The sequence below is a fragment of the Heptranchias perlo genome, chromosome 8 (genome assembly GCF_035084215.1).
Source record: "Heptranchias perlo isolate sHepPer1 chromosome 8, sHepPer1.hap1, whole genome shotgun sequence".
Lineage (NCBI taxonomy): Eukaryota > Metazoa > Chordata > Chondrichthyes > Hexanchiformes > Hexanchidae > Heptranchias > Heptranchias perlo.
In genome coordinates, this window is record NC_090332.1 from 13,278,077 (window position 1) to 13,295,048 (window position 16,972).

General features: G+C 42.5%; 1 protein-coding gene across 2 annotated transcripts in view; it reads right to left on the bottom strand.

Annotated features, from left to right (window-relative positions):
• ttc27 (tetratricopeptide repeat domain 27) overlaps positions 1-16,972 on the bottom strand; it is a 152,427-nt gene that overhangs the window by 11,917 nt on the left and 123,538 nt on the right. For both annotated transcript variants that reach the window (XM_067988686.1, XM_067988685.1), the window contains 2 exons: positions 7,519-7,716; positions 3,233-3,344 (listed from right to left, as the gene is read on the bottom strand). In XM_067988686.1, the coding sequence (XP_067844787.1) occupies positions 3,233-3,344; positions 7,519-7,716 (310 nt within the window). The remainder of the gene's footprint in view (positions 1-3,232; positions 3,345-7,518; positions 7,717-16,972) is intronic.

A 16,972-nucleotide genomic window follows, 5' to 3' on the forward strand; every position in this document is an offset into this window, starting at 1 on the left:
GTCTCCCCAATGTAGAGGAGACCGCATTGTGAGTAGCGAATACAGTATACTAAGTTGGAAGAAGTACAAGTAAATTGTGGTCTCACCCGGAAGGAGTGTTTGGGGGAGGGAAGAGGTGAATGGGCAGGTGTTTCACCTCCTGTGCTCGCACGGGAAGGTCCCAGGGGAAGGAGAGCAGATGTTAGGGGTGATGGTGGAGTGGACCAGGATATCACGGAGGGAACAGTCTCTTCGGAATGCTGAAAGGGGAGTGGAGAGGAAGATGTGTTTGGTGGTGGGACCGTGTTGAAGGAGGCAGAAATGGCGGAGGATGATATTTTTCAATGTGGGCTTGTTTGTTTCTTGGACTCCACAATGAGCTGAGTGCACATCACTGCCAACATTCACCACATAATTCTCATTTTAATAACTGGCAGTAAAGCAGTACTCTAAAGTTGAGATTTCTATGTAATTAGTTATTAAAAAACTTGAAAATTAAGTCCAGATGACTCTTGCCAGCAACATCTGTGGTTAACTCTCTGATGGCAGCACTATTTCTTCATCAAAATAAAAAAATGTACCAAAATTTCATTTTGTTTCTTTTGGCATTTATTCCAAGAATAAGACAAATTAACTGAGATTCTTTGGTTCTATATATTGATCTAATTTGGTTTTATATATTTATCTGATGTGGTTTTATTGTGCTACCCTTTAAAAATGGGCAGGATTGTGATCAAACCCTGAAGCCACTGGGTCTAATTGCAGTGCCCTTACTACTACCTCAGCTGAGATCAGTTAATGAGACAGAGAGCGTCCATTCATAGTATTAAACTCCTCTATTATATCGCCCTATAATCTGTGTTGCTCTAATGAGAAAAAAAACTATTTTCCAAGTCTTTCTTCACGTTTGTATTTCCTCATACAAGGCAGCATCCTAGCGAATCTGCGCTGTAGCCTTTCGAAAGCCTCAATAGCTTTCCTATAGTGTGGAACCCAATACTTCACCAGGACTCGATCTGAGGTCTTATTAAGGGAACTACATTTTATTAAAGGAACTACAATTGGGATCCACACCCTCGGGCCTCATCTCCAGGTTCTGATCGCAATCCGTCCCCATTTTTAAACGGGAGCAAACTAAAAACAAATATAGAACCAAAAACCTCGCTTAACCCGTCTAATTCTTGAAATAAACTCCAAAAAAATGCAATCGTTTTTACATTGATACAGAAATACTGTTGTCAACCACAAACATTGCTTGAAAGAGGGGATTTTTAAAAAATCAGCTTTTTATTGCTATCCAATAACTCCTAGTAGTGTGAACATTGCTTGGCTGTGATGCTCCTTATGGTAAGAATATTTATTTTGTCCAGCTCACTGTAATTTTTGAACTGCTTCTTTTGATTTCACTGCCGTTCCCAGTTTGGTGATCACTTTGCATTGAGTTTCCGAGTCTAGGTCATTTATATAAGTAAGAAACAGTAGTGGTCCCAACGCCGAGCTCTGGGGCACCTTGCCCCAACCTCACTCTGTGAACAAGTACCCATTGTTTTCTACCTTTCAACTAGTTTCTTATCCATTCCCAGGGTTTACCCCAAACCATCAATGTTTTGGGTTTGACTAAAAGCCTCTTATGTCTTATGAGGGAATTTAGCAAATGCCTTTTGGCAGTCTAGATACACTATATCGTAGGACTTTACAAATTCCCCTTGGGATGTTACTTTCCCATTTTGGCTACCACAGTATACACACTAGGTCATTATTGTATAGATACTCCTCAAGTTTACTTCTGATGGTTGATTCCATTATTTTACACAGGAAGGTGGTGAGACTAATGAGTCTATAGTTGTCTGTACGTTTTATCCCCTTTCTTGAATATGGGCACTGCTTTGTTTCCAATCTACTAGCACCTCCCAGTATCCCAGTGACTCCCTCATAATGGTTGCCTGTGCCTCATAAATCTCCTCCCTAGTCTCCTTCAGCACTTTGGGATAAATACCATCTATCCCTGGCTATTTGTTTGTTCTGGGCCCTTTTAGCCTGTCTAGAACTACCAGCTCATTTATATCAAAGTCGTTGATTTTACTTTGGTTTACTCTGTTTGGACAGGGCATGTTGCTCATATCTTCCCTTGTGAACATTTGGTGGAAGTAGTCATTCAGAATATTAATGATCTTGTGCTCATTTCCAGTTTCAGCTGTTTGCATCTTGTATGCCTTTCACCTCTTCTCAGTGCATCCTGTAGATAATACTTACCGCAGTCTCAGTGGATATTGCGTCTAGTGGCAGGGGCTGCTTTGTCTTGGTGTCAAGCTTCTCAAGTGTTGTGGAGACTGCACTCTTCCATCACACTCTTGATCTGAGCCTTGTAGATGGTGGAGAAGCTTTGCGGGGTCAGGAGGTGAGAAAAGTATCCAGCCTTTACCCTGCTCTTGTCATTATGGTGTTGATAAGGCTGGCCCAGTTAAACTTCTGGTCAATGGTGACCCTCCGCAACCCCCACCCCCCCAAGAAGCTGATGATGGGGATTCAGTGATGGTAGTCATTGAAGGCTATGGAGTGCTGGTTGGTCATTACCTGGCAATTATGGCATGAATGTAACCTGCCACTTGTCAACCCAAGCCTAGATGTTATCCAGGTCCTGCTGCAGGCTGGCATGGGGTGCTTCATTATCAGAGGAGTTTGGGATGAAGAAGAACAGTGCAGAATCATCAGCAAACAGCCCCAATCCTGTGCAAGGTATTGAAGATGCAGCTGAAGGCACCGAGGACACTGCCCTGAAGAATTCCCCCACGATATTGAGTCTGCAATGATTGGCTTCCAACAATCATGGCCATCTTCATGTATGTCAGGTATGATTCCAGCCACTGAAGAGTTTTCTGTTCCACCACCTCTGTTGCTAATCTATTCCACAATTCTATCACCTTCTTACTAAAAAGTCTAAATTTCTTATTTTCTTTCGACACACTTAACTTTAAACTCTGTGCTCTGGTTCTCAAATCCTGTGCCTGACAGAAGAACCTTTACGGATATGTGCAAGGAGTTCAGATAGTTCTACCTCAAGCCACTACAGCAGGATGGTCCAACCTTAAGGCAAATAGGTCAGCCCCAACATTGCTCACCTGCTGTGCTGGTATTACACAGGACAGCATAAACAACAGGACCTAAGCGATTAGCGCTGATTACAACGACCACATACTGAGGTAGGTGTAAAATCAAGGATTACAGATGCTAGTTACAGCTGTTGGCAGCTTACCGTGTGCAAGTTCTATCGCTCCTTTTGCCACTTCTTTGAAAGACGAAACATTTTTCTCCCATCCACTCGACTGGGTTTCACACCGATGAGCTTTACCTAGACACTGCAGTGCCTGCAGATAGAAGGCAAGGTATTACATAACAAGTGAAGGACACAGTCTATGTATTTTCCCCATTACATCTCTCCCGCTCCCTTCTCATTGCCACCACTGTATTCTCCTTTAGCCAAGAGGGTACTGGAGCGGTTTAGCAATGGAGATCCAAAATACATTTGCACATATCAGGATATTAGAGTTCACTTGCCAGTCAAGGTTAGATCAATGTGAACTCAGGCCCCGAGCTCATAATGGAATTATAGCATACCAGTATCCTTAGGCTTTCTAACAGTGCCTCAGTGATCACTAGTTAGCCTATAACAGGGAAATGGCACAGAAATGCCAGCTCCATACATCAGCCCAGCCACAGGTGAGTGCATTTAAAAAATTTCATTCGTATGAAATATAAACATAGTATTTAAATAAAAGGTTACATATTAATCCAAAATACTCTGAAGTCATTATGAAATATTTCTTTAACCCTTGCACACTTGTAAGCAAAGAGAAGTCTAAGCAAATACACCGACTATCTCACAGTTGATTATTAGCGACATTTGGTGCTATTGAAAGCGTAATTATTGTGTATCACTGAAATCATCAGCATCTTCTGATTTATAATAGGTATAATACTTCCCCAGTAATCTGCTGCTGACTTTACAATACATTTGCAGTGGTGGTGACCACTGTTGCTCTTTCTTGTGCTATCAAATGTAGTAAAGAGTAGAATTTAACTTCTCGGTGATTAATAAACAGGGACCTTGCAAATAATAGATACTTGTGGCTGGAAAAGGTTAATTAATACATTAAAATGGACACATATGGAATAGATATCTAGAAATGATGGGGAGTAAAACTCAGTCTCTGGGTTTAAATAATTATAAACTATTGATAATTTGCTCTCATACTACCTCTGGACCCATTGATTAGGTTTTCCCCTTGTAATTTATTAGTTTTTTTGTATCTGCTTAACTTATTTCGATGAATTTTCCAGCCCAAGCAAATGACCCTTTTACAAGTATCTAATGCTTACAAATTTTCTTTTTCGAAAAAAAATGTAGTATGTAGTTTCCCCTTCAAATTTCTAAAGTGCTTCTTTTCACTCACTATGCTGCTTTCAGGTTGCCTTTCTGCATCACTGATCCCCGACACATGTGGACTGCAAACTCCACTTTGCAGCCAACCCTGAGCTGGAGAGCTGTACGGGATTAGTTATGAGCAGAGAATGTCTGCCCGCACATGGATCAAGTGTCCCAAATGTAATATTTCCAAGTTTGCTGATGACACAAAACTAGGTGGGAATGTGAGTTGTGAGGAGGATGCAAAGAGACTTCAAGGGGATAGGGACAGGCTAAGTGAGTGGGCAAGAACATGGCAGATGGAATATAATGTGGAAAAATGTGAAGTTATCCACTTTTGTAGGAAAAACAGAAATGCAGAGTATTTTTTAAATGGTGAGTTTGGGAAATGTTGATGTTCAAGGGGACCTGGGTGTCCTTGTACATGAGTCACTGAAAGCTAACTGATGGTTGCAGCAAGCAATTAGGAAGGCAAATGGTATATTACAAGAGGATCTGAGTACAGTAAAGATGTCTTATTAAAATTATATAGGGCCTTGGTGAGACTGCACCTGGAGTACTGTGTACAATTTTGGTCTCCTTACCTAAGAAAGGATATACTTGCCATAGATGGAGTGCAACGAAGGTTCACCAGACTGATTCCTGGGATGGCGGGATTGTTGTATGAGGAAAGATTGAGTGGAATAGGCCTGTATTCTCTAGAGTTTAGAAGAATGAGAGGTGATCTCATTGAAACATACAAAATTCTTACAGGGCTCGGCAGGGTAGATGGAAGGAGGATGTTTTCCCTGGCTGAGGAGTCTAGAACCAGGGGTCAGTCTCAGAATAAGGGGTAGGCCATTTAGGCCTGAGATGATGAGAAATTTCTTCACTCAGAGGGTGGTGAATCTTTGGAATTCTCTACCCCAGAGGACTGTGGAGGCTCAGTCATTGAGCACGTTCAAAACAGAGATTGATAGATTTCTAGATATTAAAAGCATCAAGGGATATGGGGATAGTGCAGGAAAATGGCATTGAGATAGAAGATCAGCCATGAACTTGTTGAATGGCGAAGCAGGCCGGATGGCCTATTCCTGCTCCTATTTCTCATGTTAAGTTCTTATGTCCCAAGATACACAGCGCTAAAAGAACCATATGGCTTTGCCCAAGCAAGCAGTGCAGAGGCAAATGTGCACACAGACCCCAAAAGAGCCTGCAGTTCTAGGATTTAAAACTACTCAAAATATTAGCACTGTAAATCTCAAGCACACTGTTAAAAGTAACTCAGTATGTAACCTTCTCATTCACTGAAAGACTAGTTTTTTTGACAACCATTTGAACAGAAGTTTTTGCTTAAGAGAAGCATGGCAGTGTGAGTCAAAGATTTCCCAAATTGTTTTGGACCATGTTAGTGAAGTGATTGAGTAAGGTGAACTCTCCAGGCATTGCAAATATCAGAGAGTCTGGGCCAAGACCTCTGGGAGTCTGCGGCAAAAAACGGTGGAGTTCTGTGGCAGGAGTTTTCTGATCCTGTAGTAGGAAAATCCAAATGCAATTTATAAATTTAATGTGTTCTGGACAGAGGATTTGAAAGAGAGCCATCTACCACGCTTCACTTGCAACAACTGCAGAAGGATATTATCCGGCACTGCAAATCTATGAAGTTTCTTAAAATGTCCATAAGTTAATTCTGATAACCTGGGCGTTGACATGCCCCACCACTCACCCCTTGGACCTCAGTGGTAGCACTCAAGCCTCAGAGTCAGGAGGTCACGGCCACTCTAGGAGTTGAGTGCACAATCCAGACTGACACCTCAGTGCTGAAGGAGTGCTGCATTGTCAGCAGTGCCGTCTTTCAGAAGCGACATTAAACTATGGCCCTGTCTGCCTTCTCGGGTGGACTTAAAAAAAAAATCCTGTGGCACCTTTCGAAGACGAGCCGGGGAGATCCCCCCAGTGTCCAGGCCAACATTTATCCCTCAAATAACATCACGAAAAACAGATTAACTGTGGCAAAATTCTTTCTCCTCCTTCAGACAGATTCATGAGTTTATAGATGCCCAGAGCTTTGGATGCACGTTATTTGATTCTGGATAGAGTACTTGGCTAGAAATGGGCAGCACGTTTCACTGTGAGATCTACAGCATGTGCTGCGCAATGACAGAAAACAGCCCTGCAGCCACAATTCTCCACAACAAGTTGCCAATCTCCAGCATGCCGCTGGGGAAGTGCCGAGTCTGTGAAGTATACATGACCTAAAGGCTGGCACAAGAGCAACATCAGTGCAGGCCTGGGAGCAGGTTGTCTGTTCTTAGAGGGAGCGGGGACTGTGAACAACATATAGAAGTGGAGATGGACTAAAGGGCTGGGAAGGAGGAACAAGGGGAAAATATTTTAAAATGGGACCAAAAGGAGAGAGGGAAAATTTACTCAAATTCACACTTTAAAAAAATTTCAGTCAATAGGTGCATAATGTTTTGTACTCCTAGTAGTGATGCCTCTGCAATGATGCACACTGAGGCACAAACACTAAATTCTCACTTACAGCTTAGTTCTGTTTTATTCCCCTTGTGGTAAATTGGTTTTTAACATTTTAAATATAAAATATGTGGCATGAACATTTAAAGAGTTTGAGGCTGAAGAGGAAGGACCAGCACAAAGGAATACTGAGTATCCATACACATACACACCCTCATCACTAATTAAACACAGAAGACATTGAAAATCTGTAAAGCTGTGGGTAATTTAGAGAAGTCTAAATCAGGAGCAGGCAAGACGCCCCAATGGTGCAGCACATTGGTTCAGGTTGCAAATAGATGGCAGTGTGCTGCTGAGATTCTTCAGGCCGTAAGCTCTCAATCTCAGTCAGTGAACTCGGCAGGCAGGGAACACATGAGGGGTAAGGGGTGGGGGGTTGGGGGAAAAGAGAGGTCACCTTACACCAACTCTTTCGTACTTTCCCGTTGCTGGTTCAAGCATGGTACTAGCAGAGGCCAGGCAGGTCATTGTTTACCTGATTTCTTTCGTCTTGAGAATGGTGCGGGAGAACCTGGGGAATGAGAGCTGAAAAAGAAAAGTAGGACGGAAGCAGAATTCTTAGGCCTTGTACGATGTTCATAACAATATCAGGTACCGACCTTTTCATTGTCTTCTGCATTCGCTGTTTGTCCGTCTCCACAAAGCTTGGCATACAGCTTCCAAACCTCAGCATCGTTGGTTACTTTAGAAGTCACCCTACCAAAGAGCTCCCGCAGTTTTCCTGTCAATACTGTTGCGGAATCCCCACTGCGATCGGCAATCCCTTCTGCTGCAGCTCGCACCAGGATTTTCAGAACCTGAAAAGAACACCTAAAGTGACTACGTTTTATGTACATCCATTCTTTTCGGTAAACTTGAATCCCGCACGCAGCAAGACCTGGACAACATCCAGGCTTGGGCTGATAAGTGGCAAGTAACATTCACGACAGACCAGTGCCAGGCAATGACCACCTCCCCTTGACATTCAACGGCATTACCATCGCCGAATCCCCCACCATCAACATCCTGGGGGTCACCATTGACCAGAAACTTAACTGGACCAGCCATATAAATACTGTGGCTACAAGAGCAGGTCAGAGGCTGGGTATTCTGCGGCGAGTGACTCACCTCCTGACTCCTCAAAGCCTTTCCACCACCTACAAGGCACAAGTCAGGAGTGTGATGGAATACTCTGAGTGCAGCTCCAACATCACTCAAGAAGCTCAACACCATCCAGGACAAAGCAGCGCACTTGATTGGCACCCCATCCACCACCCTAAACATTCACTCCCTCCACCACCGGCGCACCATGGCTGCAGTGTGTACCATCCATAAGATGCACTGCAGCAACTCGCCAAGGCTTCTTCGATAGCACCTCCCAAACCGGCGACCTCTACCATCTAGAAGGACAAAGGCAGCAGGCACATGGGAATAACACCACCTGCACGTTCCCTTCCAAGTCACACACCATCCCGACTTGGAAATATACCGCCGTTCCTTCATCGTCGCTGGGTCAAAATCCTGGAACTCCCTACCTAACAGCACTGTGGGAGAACCTTCACAACACGGATTGCAGTGCTTCAAGAAGACGGCTCACCAACACCTTCTCAAGGGCAATTAGGGATGGGCAATAAATGTTGGCCTTGCCAGCGACGCCCACATCCCATGAACGAATAAAAAAAAAGTTGCTAACACACTCTCGCCTGTGCGCCAGAAAGTTGTGGGTTTGAGCTCCATACTGGAACTTGAGTGTATATCCCAAGGTGACACCTCAGTGCAGTACTAAATGAATGTTGCACTGGGGGAGATGCTGTTCTTCATATAGGATTTTAAAACAAAGTGGATGTTAAAGTTCTCATCACCAACAACTTGCATTTATACAGCACCTTTAACATAGTAAAAACATCATCGTGCTATAGTGTCCTGGCCAACATTTCTCCCTCAACTCTTTTAAAAGAAAAAATTGGCAGATCTACATTGCAGCAGTGGGAGAACTACATTTGGCCTCAGCATCCATGAGCCAAAAAGGAGAAGAGGGAAAACAAAAATCACGTCAGATATCCCCGGAATTTTAACAGGATATATATATTTTTAAAAATTTCTCACCAGATTTTCTCTTCTCCTCTCCTGAAGGCTTTGACCCCTTGCTGGGGTATAGCTCCACAGCCACTACCTCACCCAAGTGGTCATTCTACTTATGTACAATGACCACTTGGGGCGAGTGTGGGCAGGTAATTCAATCTTGGGCAGCACCGCAGCCATGTCCAATGTCCACACTCACACATTTCCAGCAGGGGCACCAGGGAAGCAATCAGCAGCAAGAATCCTGGCCAATTTTCTCTTCCCTCGCCCAGGATGATGAGGCCAACTGTAGCATCCCCCTGCCACCACCCTTGGTGAGAATGTCCTACTTACCACACAGTGGGAATCAAACCGTCCCAATCTGTGTATCTCAGCTATTTACTGGATAACGATACAGCATTCGTGCTTTCCCAGGAGTTTAACTGGACCAGCCTTATCAATAACATCACTGCAATAGCAGGGTTAAGACTGGATGCTCTGCAACAAGTGGTTCAACTCTTGACCCCTCAAAGCCTTTTCACAAGGCCCAGGGCAGGAGTGTGAAGGAATACTCATTACTTGTCTGGATGTGGCAGCTGCCACAACCCTCAACATCATCCAGGATGGAGCACTTGATTGGCACCCTGCCATTTCACTCAATATCTGCCCCCTCCATCACCTGTGCACCATACTATCTACAGGTGGCACTACAGACACTAACCAAGCTTACTTCGAAATCTCCTCCACAATTGAGAAGGATAACAGCAATACCGTCATGGGAGCACCATCACCTGAACGTTCTCCTCCAAGACATAAACCATGCTGACTTGGAAATATACCACTGTTCCTTCATTGTTGCAGGTAACACTACTGTGGGAGCACTACCACAAGGACTGCAATGAATAATGCACTCAGATCCTGGGAGTTACACAGTATCAGTACCCTTGCAGCCTCTTATGACATGAACGTACCAGGATCAATCTGTACTTTATATTTATAAACTACTGATCTTGTTGTATTTAAAAGAGTGGAAGGTGGCGAGAGCAGTTCTTCAGAGTTTTTGAGAGTTTGATCATAACTCTCTGCTTCTGAGACACTGCCACCTTCTCAGGGAAGCTAAGGATGAGAAATAAAACTAGTGTCGCCCATATCCAAACAACAAGAAATTGCTTAAATGGGTGTTGTTTTATAATTTGCAATAAAGCTGCAAGCTGCTGAGAAAAAGTAGCCTGTGTTCCTGCTCCTGATCACTTTCCAGTGTGCTCTGTTAGAAAGTGCAATGTCTGGGGACAGGATCGGGCTGGGCTGTGATGCACCCTACACCTTTAACTGGCTGACACCCATTGTTCAGGCTCACAAATACACAAATGAAGAATGGTCATTTCAGCAACATACTGGAGGGGCCAACACTGCTTGCAGAACTCTATCCAAGCATGAATTACCCCCTTAAAGAGCGGGCAAACAAAGGAACAAAAGTGTAGGAAGCGAAAACCTGTTGGACCGGAACTGCTATTTATCCGAGTACAGCACAGCTGAAGAAATGTTACTGCTGCACGCAAGTGATTTAATAAGTCTCGAGTTGAAAACTGTTGATCTATAATTTTATCCAAACAAATACAAAAAGAGCCTTTGCGTGTGGCTTGTACAGTCCCCTGAAGAGCAATATAAAGGCATTTTTGCAACAGTATGAACCAACATTGGAGAAACCACAAGCAAAAGCAACAAATTAATTCTATCTGGTGATTCAGACATATTAAACTTATAATGAGTAATTCCAAATCTAAAGCACTAACAGCACAGAGCAACTGGGGCATTCACAGACTACAAGAGAACTAGCGAGGATTCCTGACCATTCATACCCAATACTTGCCCGTGGCCCATGTTAATAAAACTACTGGTTTAACACTGGGATAGTCAATGTCTTATTCATTGTATAAGTAGCAGCCAATGCCCGAGAGGAAACACAAGTACTTAAAAATTGTAAGATCTCACAGTATTAAAACTTGAAATGAGTTCACAAATTGGTCAGTGAGTAGATGCACTGTGTGGTGTGAAATATTTCACATCATTTATTGTTGGAATATCAAAAGACTTGGAGTCACAAATAGGTAGTCAAGGTCTTCCTCATGAGCGGAGCAAGAGATATGCCATCATCCCCTGCTCTGGGGCCTGTCTATACAATGAACATAAAATTATTAGTAATAAAGCAAATTATCTGTTTAACTTTTACAAGCGTCGGGGGGCTATTAAATTCTTGTTCGTTCATGGGATCGGACTCCCAGGCCTCCCCAGGTGGTTGCCATGTTGAAAATCCCTTGAGCAGTGGTAAAAAAAAAGTGATTAATGGCTAATTTAGTATGATCTCCGACTTTGATCAGCTAGCATTGCATTTCTGAGTGCAGGTTATTTATGTAGATTAGAAACAGAAGTGGCCCCCGCACCGATCCCTGGGGCACCCCTCTCAATACATCTTCCCTGCCCATATCCTCCGCTTCCTCTCTTTCAGCCAGTTCCTTATCCACCTCCAAGTTTTACCTACAATATTACTGCCATAAGCTTGTGCATCAGCATCAGTGTGGAAGCTTATTGAAAGTTTTATGGAATTTTAGGTAAACTACAACATAGGGTTCTCCAAAGTCCACTTGCAATGACACTTCCTCAAACAAATGTCAAGGGAAATGAAGAGGCAGGATCTGTGCCTCAGAAAGCAGATTAATTGCTCTTTTTTGGATTATTTTCATATAGGTCATCCTCAAGTTTATTTCTGACAATCAATTCCATTATTTTGCTGGTTATATATGTAAGATTAACAGATGTGTAGTTACCTGGGTTTGTTTTGTAGTCTTTTTGAAACATTAGCTTATTTCTAACTTGACTTTCCTGTATTCACTAACTCCTTCACGACGACATTAGCAGTCTGTAGATTTTGTCACTCGTCTCACACTGCCCCTTGGATAATACCATCTGTCCTTAAGAATTTGTTGGTTTTGAGCTCTTTCAGCCTGTTTACAAGTTCCATGCAAGTGACATTAAAGTCATCTTTAGTTACAGAACCGTGTTGACATGCTACTAATGTCTCTTTAGTGAATACTTGCAGAAAGTAATCATTTTATATTAATTCAATCCCATTTGCACCCTTATTCCTCTGCCCTGGAAAGGTTCACCAAACCAAGTGACTGAGAAATGCATATATATGTGTGGGGTAAAATTGATTTTTGGAGCTACTTATAAAATAGAATCCACAGCTGGTCATCAAGGTGGGCTAACAATTATATTTTGTATTTTTCTTCTTGCTGTGCTATATTTGACAAATAGAATAATAACTATAATAACTATTACAGCTACGCTTGCAATGGTTGCAATTCTGCCTTAACTGCTGATCAAAGGAAGTGACTGAGATGAGTTGTAACCCAACACTCAGTCCTGATGTCTGCATCAGTATTAAAGCCTAGAAGTCTATATTCAATAAGTTAAACACAGAAATTAAGGAGCTGGGAAGGACACACATCAAGAATAAGGAACATTTTTTGTAGCTGAATACCCTTGTCACTGTTTACAGAAATGACTTGAAAAAGCCTCCTGATTAGAATCTCAGAAATACAGATGTTTGTTAAACACCAAATCTCTGTATTTTCAATAACTTGCCATAAAATCTCTTACGTGCCAAGTATGCTGAACTCCATTTTATGCACCTCTTTACATAATTGAATTCCTTTCCCCAAGTCCTGGCTCTTTACTGTTCTCAAGTGTTTCTCCTTAAATTAATTCCTTCCCCATCTTTACTTTCATTCCTTTTTTGGTGCTTCTGAGAGTTTCCCTTTACACATTCTCTTTGTGCAAGTTTTCAAGTTCTGCAATAAAAACTACTTTTATTGAGTCTGGGCAGTCTCAACCGAGTTATTATTGTGCAAGTCCACATTCAAACTTTGGCAATCTCACTCAAAAGGGCCACAAGGATGGCTGGTGTGACAAATGGGAATGTTAAACTGGTGTAGTAGTGGGTTTTCTTCTGAGGCTGGGTTAAAGGCATATCGTTGGGGGCATTGTATAGGGCGCTATACTTAGGGTTCCTGGTTTTTGGACTAAAACCCCACCAAGTGCAAAATACTGAAGCTGGTATTTAAATTGAAAACACCAATAAACACCAAAAGTTATGCAGCTCTCCATAAGTTCATCCATCTAATTTAAAAAATGCCACATGCATGATCTCACCAGGAAAACTCTGACCAAGAGATTCATCATGTGCAGTTTGGGCTTTTTCCCAATGCTTTTCTCATGTTTCTGGCTAGGTGACAGTTCCATAAGCATACAGAGTCTCTTACAAACTAAAAATGTTGTTATTCTCTGCAGGGTATGGACTAACACAGCTCAGGTCTAACAATTAACTCTGAAGAGAACTCACACCAGCTCTAAGCTCATTGGGCCTACTGAAGATGAAGTGGAGGACTCCCAGACATGCCCCCTTGATATGAGGGTCACGAGCGGAAGGCTCTCCTGCTCTCCCTACTCTGAATGGAATTTCTAGGTTTCTTGCACAGGGTGAAATCCTGGATGAACCAGGTCCCACCCCAAATTCCAGCTCTCCTGATGCATCCGCTCTCCATCCTCTCTGGTCCCTAGAATCTCGGAACCAAGAGACTCTAATGGTAAATTTATGTGAAATGATTGCTCACAATGTCCTGGTAGCACTAACAGTATTCAAGCATGTTTACTGTTACAGTAAGCGATAAATTAATGATCCAAGTGACGTCATCTAAATAACGTTCACATTTTTCCAATTAGATTGATTCTAGTCACCTGATAATAGAGGAAATTACATTTTTGAGAAGACTAGCGCCTAGAGGAATTCATATACAACAATGCGAGGAACACAGTGTAAACAATGGGTTCTGTTTAAAGCAATATATTAAAACACAGTTGACAGCCTATTTACGACTGACGTTCCCACTGAATAAGGCTGTTAAGATTTGGGTGTCTCTTGACAGTTTTTCTCATGACCAACTGAAAATCCAGCTCTTACATTTCCTATGAACGGAAGCATGGATTAAAGTAATCTGAGGTAGCAAGCTGGGGGTGAAAAACAGACCCATTTATTGTCTCTGGATTGCACATCACTTCACATGATGCCTAAGGTCAGTCACACCACCCATTTACATAACATACCATCCTACCAAACATTTATATTAATAAAAGGCTTGCCTTTCTAGTCCATTCTCCTCTTTGCTGGCTAATTTGCACTCCCCTGCTTATTTCTCATTCTCCCAACCACCCTTATATCGCAGAGATGGGCTAAATAATTCTGAAGTTTAAAAAGTGAAAAAAAAATACTGCCCACAATGTCTTTTCAAAAATATTTTTCCGCTTCTGAACTTTGGGTAGCACATCAACCGAGACGAGGTGGGAGGAAATCGACTGAACAAGATACAAACTGGCCACAAATGGGAGGAAACGACCTGTGGATGTTCTGGCTGCACACCATTCGGAACTAAATCCCAATTAGCTGCTCCAGTTAACGGATGTACTCCCAAACGTAGATTTGTTTCGAGAAATGGGTTTTGCACTATATGGGGTGCAGGTGCACTTGTGTTTTTAGTATCGCAAATACAATGTTATCGTCAAATTAGTATGTGAATCCAATATTCGAATGCAACACTGAAGTCATACTGTGTTTAATTTTACTGACTGCCCCATTTCACTTCCTTCATTTTCAGACTAGGCCTGCTGTCTGATTTTTTTTTCTCTGTGCGATGTTAACTCACTTGCCTCCTCCCCTCAAGTTATTGATTCCCTCACTGGAGTACTGTTCCATAGGCACCAGTTGCCACCAAGAACCTCATCCAAGTGGCCTTTGTCCATGTGTGACACTTGACAATGAGTGATGGCAGGTTATCTGACTATGGAGATCATCAGAACCAAGCCCAACCCTGTCCTCACACACAAGTGCACTTTCAGCAGGTGCTACTGGATAATAAGCAAGAGCGGAAACACTGGCTAATTTTTGCTACTTCAACCCTGGGACACCATGGCCAATTGTAGCCTCTCTATGGCCGAGGCTGAGGTCAGCTAACTCAGCACCGACTGGGGATTGAACCTAGGACCTTCCTGCTCTGTACGGCTCAGACATGGAAGATCTCAGAGTCACGTGGATGTCTTTCTGTTTTAATGGCCTATTCATGATGATGAACGGCCCTTTCAAAAAGTGGTGCCGTGTGTTCAGATTCTCACCTTTCTGTGGAGGACGGTTTATCAAGAGGGAGCTCAAGAGTTGGCAAAGAAAAGTGGCTTGCGGCAGCATGAGAGGACAATGCTCTCCTCCCCACTGTACAAGCAGTGAAGCAGTATCAGCTTTACTCACCTAAACAGAACTTTCCCAGAAGCTGAGGAAGTGACAAAAAAATACATTGCTTGGAAAAGATTTTAGAACAAGTGAGCATCTACAAATTGTAGTTGCTTCTGCTTGGATACATGCACTTGTTTTGAAAGACAGTCTTAAAATGAAAAAAAGTTTCCCTGGTCAAATAAGTAATGGTTAATAACTGCCTTACTGTTATTTCATGGTAGAGGGCGAGTGGTGTGCAGAGGTTACTTAACAAAATATACTGTTATACCTAACGCACAAAGGCCTTTTGTTATTCCGTTCAGTTACTTATCCGTTCACTTAATTACTCCCGTATTAATCTACAGAATTATTCATGCTGCAGCTAGCTTTGGCCAATTACCCAGGTTTCTTGATTATACGTTAATAGATTTATCATCAAATGTGTTGATGGATCCTTATTCTTTGCAGAAACCGCATTTCACCACTGTTTAGTTTGTATAGCCAACTCACTTTTCAAAACTAATCTATTCTGATGAACAGAACCACCACTGGGATTTCTTCTATTTCTTTTCAATGTTTTTGAGTATTTGCTGGTTTCACAGCTGTCTGGGCGTTTCCTCGTTGTCTTGGCGCTCACATGAAAAATAGCCAACATGGATGAGATACCAAAGGGTGCCCAGTGCTTGTGGAGCCCTTAATCCAGCAGGGATCAATACCTGCAGAAGAGAAGGGGAGATAACATTCTCCGACGTGCAGTTCCCAACAGCTTAATTTTGTGACTTCAAAATACTGCACAAAAGGCTGCATCAGAGAGTCTCTGGGTAAAAGTACAGGAAGCCGTGGGAGGAATGGTCAAAACTAAATTACCGAGATCCCACACTTGCGCTACTCAAATCAAAATGGCAGAGCAACTTTATCCGCTCATGTACTTTCTACACTGAAATGCGCTACAAGGGCATGAATGACAAATTTAAAACAAAAAATCTTGTCATAACAATTTCTTTCCAATCATCACGTTTTTAATTAAAATGTATTTCTAATATTATTCCTTGTAATGAAAACGGTCTTTCTATACCACACCAGACTGGTTTCTGACCAAAAAAAAAAATACAACCACTATTCTCAATGCCCTGGAACATCAGATCTGGGTAAAAATGCTGTATGACTTTTCTCTGAGCAACAGAATGACCATTGGTGCCCTCTCCCATTTAAAAACCAAACAGTTCTAAAGAATTCTGATAAAAGAGAAATATAATTAGGATTTCTTCTGTTTCTCTTTGATGTTTCTAAATATTTGGTAGAATCATCGAGCCCAGCAATGTGAAGGCGGTGAATCAACACACGCTGTGTCTCGGAAACATTAACGCTCACCATTAAAAAAAGGACAAAAATTTGTGGAATTGAGTTGGTAAAAGGGACCTCTTCACGACTGGACTGGCTTCGATCGGCTGAGGGGGTCCGAGAGGAATTTTTCCAGAGTATTTTTGCCCTTATTGGCCCTGTTTTTTTTCCTCTTTTTTTTTTTGCCTTTCCCAGGAGATTACATTGCTTGGGGGGGGGGGGGGGGGGGGGAAGAGAAGGGGAAGTGTTGAGTCATGATGCATCACACATGAAGGGAGGGAGAGAGAAAACCAGGATCTACAGACCAGTTAGCCTGACATCAGTTGTCGGGAATATTCTGGAATCCATTATTA